The sequence below is a fragment of the Pleurodeles waltl genome, chromosome 9, assembly GCF_031143425.1.
Source record: "Pleurodeles waltl isolate 20211129_DDA chromosome 9, aPleWal1.hap1.20221129, whole genome shotgun sequence".
NCBI lineage: Eukaryota > Metazoa > Chordata > Amphibia > Caudata > Salamandridae > Pleurodeles > Pleurodeles waltl.
The window spans coordinates 866,582,882-866,600,913 of record NC_090448.1 but is presented as its reverse complement, the minus strand read 5'-3'; the positions used below and the strand labels follow the sequence as shown (position 1 = coordinate 866,600,913).

General features: G+C 41.5%; 1 protein-coding gene across 2 annotated transcripts in view; it reads left to right on the top strand.

Moving 5' to 3' along the window:
• The window catches only part of PTPN21 (protein tyrosine phosphatase non-receptor type 21), a 351,990-nt gene that overhangs the window by 245,960 nt on the left and 87,998 nt on the right, over positions 1 to 18,032 (top strand). For both annotated transcript variants that reach the window (XM_069208139.1, XM_069208138.1), the window contains one exon: positions 7,529 to 7,657. In XM_069208139.1, coding sequence (XP_069064240.1) covers positions 7,529 to 7,657 — 129 coding nt within the window. The remainder of the gene's footprint in view (positions 1 to 7,528; positions 7,658 to 18,032) is intronic.

Below are 18,032 nucleotides of genomic sequence, written 5' to 3'. Positions count from 1 at the left end.
ATTTTAGGGTACCTCTCTAGTGTCTACAATAGGCGACTACAAGTCCACCATCTTATGCAGACACTTTCACAATTCCCATGGAACTTTCCACCCAGAAATGACATTTTTATGTTAAAAAAAATAATGTGCACTACAGTGGATTTTCTGTCACCAGGTTTGGATACAGCACATTGGAGGACTGCCTGCAAAGCACTAAATCAGCACCTCAACATTGTGTTGTCCTGTTTTGTCATTTGTTTGTAGTTTTCAGTTTTAAAACAATGCTCTTATTTTTATATTAACACAGAGAATTTCAGCCAGTAACATATTGGTCAACATAGCTGTGAGATTTTTATTTTCCAACAGACTCTCCATTGTAGGAAAAAACAGCTTATGCAGTCGTTGGTTGCACAAAAGGTAGAAGCTAATGAAGGCTGAAATGCTCCAAATGAAAGTGGAAAATGAAACAAAGTAGTTTCTTGGAAATTAAGTGAGATTTGTCTTTATGTCCTGTTTTGTCTTGCATGAGTTTGGACATGGGACTCATGACAAATGCAACCTTCTTGACACGGTCTAAATGGTACAGTCCAAAAAAACAATGACCATCTTCATATAGGGTTTCAAGCCTCCCCTTAACACAGCATTTAGATCTTTGTCCAAAGGGGCAGGCTGGTGACTTATATAAAAAAAACAAAAAAACAGGTAGATGCTAATAGGCCTAGTGCCGTATGTTTACCCAACAAATCCCAGGTTTGAATCCTACCTGGTTAGAGTAAGCTGTTCATCCTTCTGAGATCGATAAAACTATTACTGTTTTTGTTGTGCAGTAAATAAATGAACCATATTATTTTTGGTATTACAATGCCAATCAAATTCAAAACTGCAAAGGGATAGATGGTTCAAAAGGAAAAGCGAACAAAGGCTCCTCAGCTGTTCCCATAATCTTGGCCAACAGTAGCTTTTCAAGCTTTGCCACATCAATTTAATCAGCACGCAAACCAAAACAAATGATCAAATTCCATAGGAAGTTAACATGTTTTTTAATCAAAAATTCAATGAGTGTAAACATTTACTTCCATGTTCTCTGTTTTGTGTCATCTTCTGTTTTTTTCATGATTCATATTATCATTTTTAGTCATTCTGAACGCAACTATACATATTCTGCTAAAATGTTTTGCAGCACACCATATAAAATGTATTGTAAACATGCAGGCTGGCAAGTGCTAAAATCTCCTCGTGATTCTTAGATGTCTATAGTCCCTTGTAGTATACCACTTCTGTCAGTCTGCACAGGTACCCTGTGGTAAGTACTTTGAGAAATATTCATACTCCATGAGCACAAGTGAAAATCAGAGATAGTTGTGGGGAAAACCCATTTAAAACATCTGCTACTTTTCTCTCTCCGTCACAAGTGCAGAATGGGAAAATCACAAATGTAACCATTGTTAAAAAGGAGGTTGATGGTGAGAAGGAACGGGAGGGGGACAAGTGGACATAAATGTAGTTCATTCAAAAGCACCAGCACCATTAAGGAAAATCATCAGAAGTTGCATTGGACACACAGAGAAGAGGAACATATAGTGAAAATCCGTTATTACGGATGAGTGAACCCAAAGAGATATATAGACCCAAACAGAAGAGTGCAAAGCCATACAGAGATTGTCATTACAAATATTTTATTTTGTTTTGTTTATGAGCCTTATGTAACTCTAATCCCTGGCCTTTGCATGTGAATCGGTCACAGATTTATTTTATGCATAATCCTGCCATCTAATAGCTCAGTTATGTAAAAGTTCTAAATTGTGGATGATGACCATCAGTATGGCTTTAATTGTATGTGAACTTGGCCCCCATAATGCTCCATTGAGTTGTATTGTAGGAGCGGGACTGGGAGATGTCAACTGGTAGGCAACAATTTACAAGTGGGGAGCCATCAACAATGTCACTTTGAATTAAAGATGTGTACTCTACATACCTTCTCGGTTCCAAAAAAAAGACTGCAGACGATAACCTATTCTGAACCTCTACCCACTGAGCAGATTGGTCAGAAGATAAAGGCTCTAAATCATAACTACCATATGTGATTCTACAGATGAAATAGACTTTGTATCAGCAATAAATTTGAAGGATGCATAATGCATAATGCATGTTTCTGTGCACCAAAGACGCACTTACATGAGTTTTATGGGATGCATAAAACATTGCCAGTTCATACTTGTGCCTATAGTTCTGCACCAATGGTGTATACATGTTTCTGATGGATACTTCTAACCACTGGTTACTTATATTTTGAATTACCCCAGACTGGATCCAGAACGTTTTTAAGCAATTGCTCCCTCATGATGGTAGGTGATGTCATTGGACTCCATGGTGGCCTTGTCCCTCCTCCATAAGTAACGTCCAGCAGCCTTATTTAGGTGCTATTCTGGCATGCTGATTTCAGTCCCTTTTCTTCTAAACTGTTCAGTGCAGATCCAGAGCTGTGCTCCCAAACTCTGTTGGGGGTCTACCTAAACATCTTTTTACAACCATGTACTGGGGAAATGGCTCACCCGAAGACTACAGGCTTCAAACCATGCTGCACATGCAGGAAGCACATGCCAATTTCAGATAGGCACGACGTTTGCACCAAATACAAACATGAAGTCATGCAACAAATGCTATCTGAAGGCCATCTTGGAATAGGCGTTGACATTTTAAGTCACCAAGCACTAGAAACCAGGCCAGTCGTGGTCCAAATCTCAGAACTGTGCCCTATCTAACCGCTGGCCCTGATCAAGGTCGATGCCCTCTTTTATGTCTGAGATGAAGTCAAAAGACTAGTCTCCGCTCAAGCACAAGAAGTCTAGGTGGGAGCGTTGACCTGCCGCTCCTGCTCCAGCCAACGATCATTCAGTCACAACACTCCAAGGGACAGATTACATGTTAGTTCTGCGACTCTGACCTTGTTCCCCAACTGGGGCTGATGTGCCGCAAATTATCCGGCCAATGTTAACTCCACAGCAGGTCATGGCCTTCAAGGGGGCTTTGCTGCAGCTTTACCAGAAGATACGGGGTCCCTTTTACCTTTGTTGCTCCTTCTGGTCCCATGGATCCGTCAGGTCCTGCAGTCAGGCTCCGTGTGGTGGGGGCGTGCTCCAACACATCTGACCATATCAGCCACCCGCTTGACTCCCTGCCACCACCAGGCCACACCCCCACACCTATGTCCGAGGCTATACCGGCCCCAGCCTTTTATGCGCCGGTCTGTGCTCTGAAGGTACTGGTTCTGAATCCATTGGCCAGTGCCACTTTTGGATCCAAGTTTGATTTTAACTAGATCTCGCCCCATGTTTTGCTATGAGATTACTACTGCACAGCCTTTGATGTGGGAACGTTTTGCAAGTGTGTCTTTCCCTTAAAGCAAGTACTAATGACAGCTTGAGTATACTTTTGGTTGAGATTCAGATGCAGTTTAAGGACTTCAGTATGCTCTACCTGTCTGATGGTGTGGAATTGGTTGTGGACATTTTCTACCTCCTCACTATACTGATGCAGGTCTGTAGTTGAATGTTCAAGATCCCAGTAACCTTGATATCTCCTCTAAAATGGAATTGGGCGCCTCACTGGGTCTGCTGACAGGAGAAAGTGCCTCTTTTGCAGTGGTGGTCTGTAGTGATGCAGGAACTGTATTTACCTACAGTGGAGACCAAAGCACACCTGGTTACAAAAATCTTTTAGCCTGGCCCTTCCACCTCAGTGCCCTTGCTGCCCTTTAGGCCTTGCCAGCAGCATGACCAAAACTGTGTTCAGCACCACCAGTGAGTTACAACATTGGGAGGCACCACAGGCCGCTCCTGGTGACCCTGACGTTTTAGCCCGAGCATAGCAGCGTGCAAGCGCTGCTTTTCTCGACATGTTGTAATCTATTCTGTGGGCTTTAATCACACCAATCTCACTCCCATCACTTTCGTTCATTCCTGGCCCTGCCTTTCAAAAATCACTTGATGTCGTTGGTAAAAGCTTTTGTTTGTCCCACATTGAGGCTGTTTTGTTACCACCTTGGAGACTTACCCTGTTACATGGATTACTGTGCGATCAGCGAGATACCTTAGTGTTGCGCACTATTTTTTCATTTTGCCTCGCCAATTTGTGCTGATGGCGTTATGTTTCTTCCTGTTCCTTGGTTTCGGGCATCTTGCTGTTTCTATGCAATGTCTTTTTTATTTTTTGCAGTTTTGTGTAGCTTGAACTCAACACAAAGGTACTGGAACGCTTTTATTTATTTTTTGCAGTTTTATGTAGCAGAGCTTGATTCAAAGGAATTACAGTACTTTACATGAGCACCGGTTACATTACACAAGAACACAATCATTTTTGGTAGCAAGGATAGATGAAGTGATTTGCCCAGAATCACAGGATTTTGAGCCGGTGCCGAGACACGAGCTGTGTTTCAGAGTTCGAAAGTCAGCAGCTCTGGCCCATATGCCGTATTCGCTCCCCCAGGGCTCTTTGTCAGGTGCGTGTTGGGGCAGACTGTGAATAACTTTTTTTTTTTTTATATAGCGGTTGGTAATACATGTTCTGCCATTTCATAGAGCTGCAAAGCAGGTGCCATTCTTAACGAAATCGCTATCATTCATTTGCAGTTGAGCTGCCTCCTCTGTTATTCTCTTTGTATACAGTCAGTATTTTTAAAACTTAGGCTGGTATTGCCAATGTAGAGAAATAATTCCTTTAGAAGTTTAACACACAGAAACATTTGGCTGCCCCCGTTTCTTTGCCCCTAACTCTTTTCACCCCCTCATTCTTCGGGTTAAATGGCATAAAGGTGCTGCTTGTTTGGTGCTATAAAAGTTTAGGTAAGCACACTTCAAAGGTTTGCATCTCTAGGGTATACAGTCTGTAGGAGTGAGGCAAAAACACCCCCAAGATGGCAGCTTTATTGTGTCCGCTCTCCTGCAGTGAAAGGCCGGGGAGGGTTCCTTTGGCACCTGGCATACCTCCACTACACTCCAAACCAAAACACATAGGTAAAAAAACATTGTCATTTACAATGCCAAAAGCTCTAACTCTCACAAATGTGAAAACTATTGCATTGAAAACGCTAGTTGTTAGAGCACTGGAGCACCTGACAACCAAGAGCTTTGTGGTTCAAAGTTCGGTCAGCAAGGTGAATGAGTACCTTCTCCTCTCCCCCCGACAGGAAACAAAGTTGCATTGACGCATTAGGCAAGAGAGTTTTCTTCTCAGTCAGCTTGACTTTGAGGTTCCTCATTGCAGTTTGCTTGTGAGGATACTATATTCGTGCTCTTTTGGGATATGGTGAATATGGTGGGCGAGTTCTTGTCCACTCTCCGAGAGGAGTTCTGCCGGGGCGACTCATGACTGGCAAGATGCAAAAAAAATATATTTTATGGGCTGTGTTGGACACTACTGACTGCATTGGCTATGTTATGGGCATGAGTTTGATGAATCGGCTTCAAGCTTGGACGCACACCATAGGCTTTTCTAAGGATGTTTAGGCATCCATGATGGACATGTCTGTTGGATATAGGCCGTTTCTGACAATGCTGACTTTGTCTCATGAGCAGTTCCATAACAACTGTACTTCAGCCTGCCTTTTTGGGAAACTTGCTATCTCTGGTCCGCCAGTGTCATCAACAATACAGGAAGTGCCTAAGCTACTCCTTGGGACTACCTTAACTCCATAGCAAATCATCCCAGCTGGTGCTCCAAACTGCACTGCCTTTACTGCTCTAATACCTGACTGTCTTGCAGTTATCTACTCCCCCTTCTGTTCCTACCATTTCTGTTCAGACGCATGCAGATCATGGCACCATCCTTGCGAAGGAGGCTCATTGATTGCTGGTTGGAGGAGTGATAGTCTCCAGGGACTCCTTTATGAGTTTGTTTCTACAGATGCTTACATGAGTTCTGAAGAAGACCAGGAAGGACCAGGCTCAGATCATTTTTAACTCAACAGACGGCTTGGAGGGTCAGGTACTCCATACCACTGAGTCTGTGCACTTATCCTTCATTATGTCATCCTCTTCAGGAGGACCTACTGTTCCAGCCATCTTCTTCTGAACCACTACAGCCAATACGTCTACATGTGGAGACGGAGTGGAACCAGGTTTATGTTTCTGACTTAACTTCAGAGGGTGTGGATATCATTGGTTGGCGTCCTTCCACCAAGTCTCTCTATTCTGTCCACTTGCAAAGTCTGTGGCCTAGGTGTGAAGACCATCTGGTCTATCTGGTTCTGTTGAAGCTTTGTGAAGTACTTTTGATTGTTCTTTTTCTTGGCTTTTGCAAGGGTTTTCAATAGCACCATTGAAGGTTATTTGTTTGACTTTTTTGTTATATAATATTCACCAGAACCAATGTTGCCAATACTGCTTTCAGTTGAGGTGTTCCAGTGTTTAACATCTTCCAGGTGCTATATGTGCATCAGTCCACATCTTCACCAGGCACTATTGTATCAACTCCACGGGAAAGCTCAATTTGCCTACTTGGGACTGCAGGACTCCTAGTGTAAAATCCACTCTTCATACCCACCATCTTTCATAGGGTGCTGCTTTGGTATTCATTCTTAAGGTGAGGAATCTGTGGTTAGAAATATCCATCAGAAGAACAAGTTACTTACCTTTGGTAACTGTCTTTCTGATGGATACTCTAATTGCAGATTATTCACCACCCCCTCCCCCCATTTGTTTGAAGTGGAGTTCTGGGTGTTAATAATGTTCCTGATTAGGTTTTGCACAATGTCACTGTTTTCAGTTTGTCACTGATGCACAACATCTAAGGGTGAGGTAGGTTTCAATATTAAACTGATGTCAGTGTGCAGGCATGGTGCCTTTATCAAGATCCAGGCTGTCACTTTCTGAGATGGTACAAAGTTGTAGTGGAGTCAGATGGCCTTGCCTTCCGGGTCCAGGAGCAATTTTTGGAAAAGGTTGTGGATCCAGTCTGGCACCTAAGGGCAATTCGAAAGGCAACGAAATAGCTTTTCCAACAGCACATCTCAGGAGGGAGTTCATTAATGCGTATTCCTACCTTGGACAAGTGGGGGGAAAATTGGAATCATATATAGACTGGGTTACAGAGTATGGAGCATTGCTCCCACCATGCCTCAGGAATGCCCCAGGAAACATAATAAAATATATTGACTATGGTTGACTCAGTTTCGTGGGACTGGGCTGTAAATGATTACAGTCCAACAGATAACGGACTAAATGTTGAATTGGCTAGTAATACCGGACTACATCTTCTTAATTTCTCAAAATGAAGACAGTCATTACAGGCCATTTGCTGATACTTTACTTGTACATTTTTGTTCTGTTACAGATGAAAATCAACAAAAATTGGTTTGTTAAAAAAATAAAGCCAGACTGTATCACAATCAATATATAAGTTTCTTGTGAGTGAGCAAGGAGACCGAAAATACAATTGTTCTCCATACATGGTAACACATGTTATCCTCGCAGAGAAAAGCTCATGTTTATCACATTCACCTAGTGCCAAGTAACTTTTCACTGTTGTTGCAACTTCTTGAATTTTCTTCCAGGTCACTGTTGCTGGAGAAGAATGGGACTATATCGCCACACAAGGCCCACTGCAGAATACTTGTCAAGATTTCTGGCAGATGGTGTGGGAGCAAGGTGTCGCCATCATTGCCATGGTAACTGCAGAAGAGGTGAGTGCCCTTGGATTATACTATTCATTTTTGTGTAGTTTACTATGTTGTAAATAAAACTTCTTTCCATTGGAATTAAAGAATAAATCGAGTGTTAATATGTTTGACTCTCATTTTCATTGAATAGGACATAAGTTGGATGTTCTGAGATCATAGAATTACTAAAATTGTAGATGTTACTAATTCAGATGTATTAGTTTACTAACAAAACGTCATGAAATACATCATATCATTCATTAAATAATTGCCATCCATGATCAATTGAAATAAATCAATTATCATTTGCTTAATAACTCTTTACATGATAAACTAGCAGGCTTCTATGCCATTTTCTGAATGACTTTTAAAAAACATATTATTGCAATTGTAACTCCAAAATGTGCATCTGTGTTCTTACCAGCAGTGCATCATAATGTGATCTAATCCTATACTTCTCAAAAATAGATTTCAATATATGCTTATGCCGAAGGGTGAATTATAAACAATCCAAGACTAAATCCAGAACATCAAATTTGACCCTACGATTTCAAATGTAGAACTTTTACAGCAGACATTAGCCCTTTTATTCACCAAGCCAGATTGACCCCTTATGCTTTAGTGTGGATCTGTTTTCTCTTTTCCTTATTAGGTAAGTGTAGATTTTACACCATTATTATGGCTTTGAAGGTGAGGAATGTATTTGTGATGATCTCTCAGTGTAAATGGTATTAATAAAGCTGCCCATATTGAGATGTACTTTCCTCTTGTGAAGTACCCTATTGCCTTAAGCTGCAACCTTTTGTATTAGAGCTCCATAGTGGCTGTGGTTCAGAAGGACTTCAAATAGGCGATAAATGTGTTGTGACCTACTAAGGAAGGTGTATTCTGTGGGACATGTACCAGACGTCTACAGATGGCCACTACCCTATTCCTTTCCTTATTGCTCTTACCCCGATTTTTCTCAGTTTTTTCCGATTGAGTGGGTTAGCTTGTGTTGTGGTGGGAAAGTTTGCAGTCAGAGTTGAAGTCTGTCACTAATGTATGACTCCTCCAAATGAAAAGAGGACAAAAGACTGGTGACAGCAATAGGGATGTTTGAAAATTTGGTGATTTCCATACACCACAAAACTGTAATAGCTGGCCCCAAGCCCTGCTGCGAAAGGAGGAGGGTTATGTGTGGGGCTAGATACCCCACCAAGTATACAATAAAAATCCCAGCTACAGAAACATCAACCAAATACATGCCGGCCTTGTAAAAGCCTGAGATCCCTGTAGGCCACAGAACTGATCCTCCTGCTTTCGACCAAGACCATCACCATCAGGACACAGAATGTTAGGACCATGTAAGAGACAGGCAACACAGTCCAAGTGGCAGCAGAGATGAAAAATATAACTTTGCGCTGCTTAACTTCAGTGAGACCTGGTAGATACAGTCCAGACAGAAAAGAGTTGCTCCAGGAGGAACGTTGCTGTCATGAGGAAGAGAACACTCCACACACTCTGGGAGTAGCACTGATGCTAGCAGCTAACAGAACTCTAGTTGAATGGGTTGCCCACAGTCACAGCGACATTCCTCACAAAGAAAAAGAGAATCAAAATGAATATTATCCAGTGTTGTGTCTACAAGTGACAGTCTTGAGGTAGGCATCACCATACTGATGTGGAACCGCATTGCCAAGATTGGAAGCAACAACACTGGGTACGAAGAGATCATGAGCAACCATGGCATTAATGAGACGAACGAGAATGGTGAAAGTCTTACAGATCTCTCTGCCCTGAACAGTTTTATAGGTATTCCCACAGAAGAATACACAAGGTAGAGTGAATGTCAACAGACCCTTCAACAGAGAATCAGATCAACCTGGCCTTCATTGCCAAGACGTTCCAGAGGTCCCTGCAGGATGTGAAAGTGTTGAGAGGAGCAGACATGATCTCAAACCATCACTGTTCTGTGACCAGGCTAAAGCATGGATGGAATTGACAAACCTACACTAGTGATATAATACCACCCCCCTCAAAGGTGCACAGAATCAGAGTGAACACTCAGTCACCCTCAGTGACAAGTTTCAAGTCCTGCAAGAACTGGAGGACGACAGAGAGCCAGTAGAAAGTCAATGGGATAAGATCTAAGAAACAGTGACCTCAACCTCCCATGAGTTACTGGCCAGGAGGGGGGGTGTTCTGGGTCCCAAGAAGCACCAGCATAAAGAATGGATCTCCACTGAGACCCTTTGCAAAATCCAAGAGAGAAAGAAAAAAACAAGCCGAATAAGAGCAGGAAAAGGAAACGCTCAAGGTGAATAGACCAAAAATAACAAGGAAACATAGAAGATTTAAAAGCAGAGAAGTGAAGATTTACTAATGGTCTTGCCACAGAAATGGAGGAAACAGCAAGCCTTGGAAACTTAAAAGAACTCTATCATAACAAGGAAACTCTCCTGCCGATACAGCAAGCCAAAAAGGCCTGTTCAAGACAACACTGGGAAGATCATCATGGGTAAAGAAGGTCAACAACGAAGACTGGTGGAGCACGTTGATGAACTGCTGAACCAGCCTGTGCCGGAGTCTCCACCAGACATACAACCAGCTTACAAGGAATTGCCAGTCGACTGTAGAAGGCTAACTAAGGAAGAAATACGGCACGCCATCTGGTAAAGCATTTTTCGGTTATGCTTCAAATCATGCCAGTGATTTTTTTTTGCCCAGCATATGGGGTAGAAAAGAAGGCATAAAACTCAAAACAGTATAATTTAGATGACCGGATGACCCATTAGACCATACAAGGAAAACTCCAGTCTGAAATAAAGTTAAGGATTTTATTACAGATTCAGCCTCAGATTTATGTAACTATGTAAATGATTCTCAAAACAAGATTATAAATATACAGAATTGTCATGGGATGACTAAGGCGAAAAACAAGATTCAAGCAATATAATATCAAAAGGACTAAACACTCGATAACAGGAATACAAAACATCAATAGAATAATTTGGTGGGTAGAAAACAAGCACTGTTCAATTCTTTTAAGCATTAAGGCAGTTTAAAATTCATCTAAGTTAGCTAGCTAGGGCAAGTGAGATCACTACAGATGAGCAAGTCACACATTAATGTGCTGGGCTGAGACACATGAGAGCAAAAAGAGAATAGATGAAAAGAATTCAGAAAAACTACATCTGGGGTAAAAGGTGACTAAAGTTGGCAAAAAGTAGGTAAAAAGGGAAGGTGTCAGCATTTCAGAAGCTCAGTCAAGAGCCTTCTTCTTTGGGCAGGGACAATATTTCTAAGTCTCAGTGAAGCATTGAAAATGAAGGGTAAGGCTAGAGAGGTCTGTATTTCACATAGTCCCAAGAGGATCCAGAAAGAGTAGTGGAATGAAGAATAGAAGTCCACCTGGGGAACGGTAAAGTCCAAAGTGCAAGATGATTCGCTCATCCATCATTCCACATGAATCAGAAGGTGTAACTGTCCAATCAAAGTCCATCATGCCACAGTCATTTGAAACATCAGGAAAGATTCCCATTACCGACATGGGAAAGGCACCCATCTTATCTCATCTGTGAGGGTTGAAACAATTGTATACAGTCTACTTCCACAGTTCCCCAATATACTGGGCTCAAGATTACTCTCTGAGGCTCACTATGGTTAAAACAATAAAATATTTATTTCCAAGCTAGCTTTCCATGGGATTGAAGCCTGAAAAGAATGACAAAGCTAGTTTTCTTTTGCTAACATGTCATTTCTTTTAAAGTCAGAGACCTAGCAAAGCAATATGGCTCAACTGAAGCAAATAAAATTTAACCTGGCACATTCATTTATGCAAAATAATGCACATATAACATCTTTAAAATGATGAATTCCTCATGAATAGGTGTTGTCAGTGTTCATGTTACAGTAGAATCAAAAAAATAACTCTGTTAATACATTCCATTAGCTATAATGCAGGACTGCATTTTCAACTTTTGGATGTAAGTTTCAAAACATTTCTTTTTAGAAATTCATTGTTGTTTTTGTGAAAACTATTAATATGATAAACACAGGAAATCAAAACAAATGATTATACTTTAGTTTTAGGGCTATATCACATCATTTAAAATCACTAGTCTACAGTGAGAGCACCTTTAATATAGGCTTTCAGCTCACACTTTACAGTTAACCCACTAGAGCTTCAGATAAACTGAGTAAACTGTCACGGATAGATGATTACTGTGATATCACAGTAGCAATAACATTTCTGCTACATCATATCAAACATCTGAGAAATGGGAAGTCAGCAGGACTTGAGAAAATTTCTGTAGCGGCACTGAAGTCAAACATTGAAACATCAGTAGAGATGCACTACCCCATGTTTGGAAGGGTGTGGGAAGAGGAGAAAGTGCCATCAGACCGGAAGGAGGCAAATCTCATCAATTTCCCGAAGAAAGGTGACTTGAGTAACTGTGCAAACTACAGATGGATAGTTCAACCCTAGGCAACGTGTTCAACACTGAACAGAATGAAGCAGCAAGTCGACACTCAGTTGTGAACCAGCAAGCTGGCTTCTGCAAAGATGGATATTGCACAGACCAGATTGCAAAACTTTGCATCATCATTGAGCAGTGGATGGAATGGAATCCCTCTCTCTGTGTCAACTTCATTGACTATGAGAAGGCATGGCATTCAACAGCATGGACAGAGACCCTTTGGAAACTCCTCTGCCACTACAGTGTGCCAGAATCATCAGGAACTCTTATAAGGGAATTACATGAAAAGATAGGCCATCGAGGACAACTCTTGAAGTGAAGACAGGAGTCAACCAGGGTTGTTTGCTCTTGCCTTTTCCCTTCCTGCTGCCCATATATGGATCATGAAAACAACTACAGCAGGGAGAAGAAATGGGATCCAGCGGACCTCATGGATGCAGCACAAGGACCTGAACTTTGCAGATTACCTAACCCTACTCTCACAAACCCATCTGCAGGTGCAAGTGAAGAACGACAGACACACCTTCACAGCTTGGTCTCGAAATCCACAGGGGAAAAAACAAGATCCTGAAGGCCAACATGGCTAGCACTCCTGCAGTCACTCTTGAAGGCAATGTACTGGAAGAGGTTGAGTCCTTCACCTGCTTGGGCAGTGTCCTAGACAAGCAAGGAGGCACAGATGCTGACGTCAAGGCAAGAATCAGTCAATTAAGGGCTGCCTTCATTCAGCTAAAGAAGATTTGGAGCTCCAAGACCTGATACCTCAAGCCAAAATCAAGCTTTTTAACACCAACATAAATTCAATCCTTCTGTATGGAACAGAACACTAGAGGAGACAGTGACCGCTACCAACAAAGTCCAGACCTTCGTCAACACCGATATGAGGCAAATCCTCCAAATCTGCTGGCCAAACACCATCAGCGACGAAGTAAGGTGACGTTTCAACTCCCTTCTCATGAAGAAATTGCGGAAACTACACTGAAGCTGCATAGGTAACTCCCTTCTCAAGCCTGCATCAAACACAACCAGGCAAGGCCTGACCTGAAAACCTTCAAGAGAAAAGGAAAAGAGGAAGGCCAAAATACACCTGGTGCCGAGCCCTTGAGGCTGACTACAAGTAAATGGGTTACACTGGAGTCAGATTGAAAGAAAAGCTTAAGACAGAGATGACTGGAAAGTACTTGTTGATGGCCTGTACTCCAGGAGAGGTAGTAGGCATAAGTAAGCGAGCAAGACACCATAGAACATGTGTTAACTAAGTTCTATTGATTGTGAAACAAGGTACTGCTCAGGCCTGAGGCAGACTGGTGATACCAACACTAGAGCAAGAATCTATACTGGTGCATGGAAGAGAAGAAGGTCACTTATACGAGTACAAGCTGCACTAGCTCAGCTGCCATGTTAATGTGCCACTTGTGAGAGTTATTACCTAACCACACTTAACATGCACCAAAAGCCAGTGAGTAAAAAAACGTATAGAAGAAAAGAGAAACAAGTTGAAATGAGGGTAGGATAAACCATGTATGTATCTCTCTTTACAAAGAATGGTATGGCCAGTGCTTAATTTGAGTCTGGAGTTGCAGGTGGGGCCAACCGGCACACAATTTTTAGAGCAACACTTATTTTTCCTTCTCAGACTTTCATGCAAAACCAGAGAGAGAAAAACAAAAAGAAAAGAACAAAAGGAGGAGGAAGAGAACGATGGCAAAACTGTGACAAAGGGTAAAGGAATGGATGACTAAGAGCCTGCAAGAGTGTGATAAAGAGGAGTGTTTTTTTTGTTTTAAAGAGACATCAGGTGAATTAAGACTACGTAGCCTTGGTATTCGGCACTCTTGATATTCCTAGCGCTCACCACGGGCCTCTTGCCTCTGACCAAACTTTCAGGCCACAGGACCTGTTGTTTTCCTAAGTAAGCACTCAATATGACATTTTAGACTTTTACCACTTCCTGGTAAGGGCCTTTTCCATACTGCAACAGATTTGTTTTTTTAATGCGTTCCAAGTCTCATTTCCAAATTAACCCTTTTTTTTTCCTGCAAATTTTTCCACAATCACGTCATCTGTGCCTCTCCCAGTGGATTCAGCTAGGATTCAAATTTTACCAAGCTCCTAACTGATATTGTGACCAAAAATGTGACTGTTTACGGTTTTGAAGGGCATTGCTTCCAAAGACCATAAGATGGACATTTGGGACCACTTTCACCCCTATAATATCCTAAACTTTCTCTTTTTTTTTTGTCCATTCATTGCAAATAGCTTAAAAAGATGCTAACATGTTATAAAGTGTCCGTCTACTGACAACTATTACACTGTCCATTACTGGACCTTCCAACACATTTTCTGAGTTTTCTTTTTGCAAAATCCCAGTATAGATTCCTCGGTTACTTTAAAAGACAAAAAAAAAACAAGGTGATGAGCATTATGCAGAAATCAAAATTCTCTCATTACTTGACCCTTGAAGGGATGCCTTTTCAGTTAGGAAAGAATGTACATGCTTCTCTGGAAGGTTTCATAGCGCCTCGCGGATTGATTTGATTTTCATTTATTTTTTTAAACTTCTAGAACCCTGATTTTTAAAGGTCAGCAGACCCTGGAGATCTTGGAGGAAATGGACAGTCCCCAAGTGAGGAGGCAGGACTTTATTATACAGTATCTAAAGAGGAGGGATGGGTCAGGATAAGGAAAGAAGAGATTAAATAATTTTTGTTAAGGAATCATGGGTCGGCCCAGCCAAATGTGGTCTGGAATACACTGAAAACATATATAAGGGTCAGGTGATCGTGAAGGATTTGGCCAACAGTAGAAATACCGGAAAGCAGAAACTGGCCTTGGTGAAGGCTGGTCAGGAAGTTCATGGTACATTTCTGAGGCAGCCATCTGAGGCGAATAGAAAAGACCCTGAGAAAGCTAAATGGGCATTAAGTGACTGTGCTAAGTGCTGTGTATCAAATCAGGCCTACATGCAGAAAATGTATGAGGAGAGTAATTTTGATGGAAAGTTTCTAGTATGGAAGGCCCGAGAATATCCAGATCCCTGCTCTCAAGTGCCCAATTTTGGGGGTTCGTTGTAAGGAGCAACCATGTTGGGTAACATTCTGCTTGAACACTTTAGGCAAAATTTTAGTCATAATCAAGTGATCAATAAGGGAGCCTTACAGCATTTCCTGGCGAGGTTGGATATTCCCACTTCTACTGAGGAAGATGTGGAAAGTATAGCACATCCATTTTCGAAAGAAGAGCAGGTAGAGATGGTTACAACTTTTCCAAGTTATAAGGTATGCAGCCCTAATGGTTTTCCGACAGAGTTCTGTAAGTCATTTCTAGAGGTCTTAGTGGAATATTTGCTGCTGGTTACTAACTTGATGCTGGCTGTGCAACTTCCCTCACCTTTTTAACTTGAATTTGGGCCCAAGCAATGGGGTCCCTGAAGCCTAATGAGGCTTGGCCAGGAGCCCCTCCTCCTTTTTAAGTTGAATTTAAAAGGAGGGGTGGGGTTCCCAGGGCCTAAGGAGGCTTTTCCCTGCTACTTTTTAAAGTTAAAGCGTAGTTCACACAATGAAACTCGTTCCCACACTGTTCTAGGGAGGGTTGCATTGATTATGATAGTGGTTCTTCCCATGTTTAATTTTCTTTTTTCGACTATAGCGTCTGCGCTAGGTTCATCTTATTTAAAAAAAAAAAGTGAAATCCATCTTTTATCTGGCCGAATAAAAGCGTGAGACTACCACTGGGCACTTTATATAATGATTTGGAGGATGGCAGCTTAGCACTCCCCAATTTGAGAGATAATTATTTTGCATTGCAGATTTAATGCAAAACTTGGGTCAGGCAGAATTTTTAAGAATAAACTCATGGGATTGATTTTAAAGGAATATAATATCACGGATGTTTGGGATTCAAGGGTTTTGGATTGACTCAAAAGCAATTCTGAAATGGGGGCAGTAGTGGCTTATTTTATGGCTGATGAAAGGTGGAAGAGTTGACCTAAAATCAAGGTCAAGGGTAATTTCTGCCTGCTGAGCTCATATCGAGTTCCGGCCAGTAAGCTTAGGCTTTGGAGATTAGACAGATCTATGAGAGTCAAAATTTAGTTAGAACTTGCTTGAGGGCACACATTTAGATGACCCAGAAAATGGAAACAATGTTTTACATCTGGCAGGGGCCCGATAGGGCCAAAAGGTAATTAGTAAGGGAGAGAAATAAGACAGGCTTAAGTTAATAGGGGAAATATGGAAAAAAGTTAATTAATTAAATCTTCAGCATGTGGGCCAAGTTCCTTCTTGTATTTAATGGTCACCTGAACTTTATTGACCAGATTCATTGGAGCGGGCCTTTTCTCCCCTAGAGGCTTATAATTGAACACCTATACTGCCACAACCTAACAACAGACTTTGCAGAAGAAGATAAGCACTGGAAAACGTATACAGGAGAGGCTCTTGCTGATAGCTGTACACTTCTTCTGGAAAAGTTAAGCAAGTTCTGCACTTGACAATGCAGGAAATACAAAAACATGTTTAATAGTAGCACTGAATGTTGGAGTTCGCCACTCCACTCTTGCTTAATTTGTAAATTAATTTTTGAATCAAAGTCTGTGCTGTTTTGTAAGCCCCTATAAAAGTGATCTTATTCACGATTTTTCAGTTCTGCATTAGGTAATGAAAGTTCAAGGATAATTCTATTTGCCAGTGATCTCTGACCAAAGAACCTAAATGTGTCTGGTATCATCTTGCCATCCCTCCTATGACCAAATTGTTTCTCAGTTTTACTTGTTTAGGTCCTCTAAGTGGGTGACATTAATCCCCACTTCAGAATCCGAGTGATGCAGAAATACATCTTGTTTTTATCATTTTGATCCTGTAGATTATCATGAAATCTTCATAGCAATTTTTGCATACCCAATAATCAATCCAAGAATATCGTACCGATTCATTATGCTTTGCTTAATTGGCTACATAAGAAAGGAGGAGAATGGGAGAGGAGGCCCTGACTTGTCCATCAGTTGATTTTTAAATATGTCTAAAGTCCGGCAATTGGTAATTATCTTTGCATACATTCCATGATACAACCCGGATAGCTCTTATAAAATCGCCATTGAAAAAAATGAAGAGTTGCTCAAATGAAACACTGGTTGACAGGCAAAGGCCTTTTCCACATGTAGAATTACTACCTTGAGATACGATGTCAGGATACACATATCAATGTCAGTTATGAAACAGGAGTGATGTAACTTGAGCTAAACAAATTGCTAATACTTTTGTGTAAAGCTTGAAATCTTTAAATATTATGATTACAAGGTAGTATGAACCACAACTACAATTCAAGCGTCCTCATAGGATAGTTTTTGATTTATAAACTCCTCAGAATGAAACTGTAAGCTTTGGTGTTAGAACTTCGGCAAACACTTTGACCCTGATTACAGTCACCAGAAGTGAGTTGTGTGCATCTGCACAACCTAGCCCTCACCTGATGCCTGCATCTTCATGGTGGGGAGAATGGAATACACACCCCAGCCAGACCACAGCTTTCTCCTCTTCTCCTTCTGACTTACTTTCCTCCAAACTACTCCCACAGCCCATGAGGCACACTGTGTCCCCCAATCCCATTTAGCACCAGCCCAGACGTGGTAAATGTCTTCAGAAAAAGCTGAAATTCAACCTGGCTGGGAATTCACATGCAGATTTTGTTTACCTGGTAAAGGGTGGGGGTGCATAGTATTCCTCTTTGTTGGCTGATTAACTTGGCTAGTCCTATTTAGCTGTGGGGTACCGACTGGAGTCTGAAATTCCCCTACCCCCTTCTGGATCCCCACACTTAAATTTTGGCTATATGTAATGTTACCATTTGTTGAGTTTTGTGTAACCCTTTAGTCTCTGATGCATTCCCATATCCATTGGATTCCTGTGAAATTGCTTATTCTTCCTGTATACTGCAAC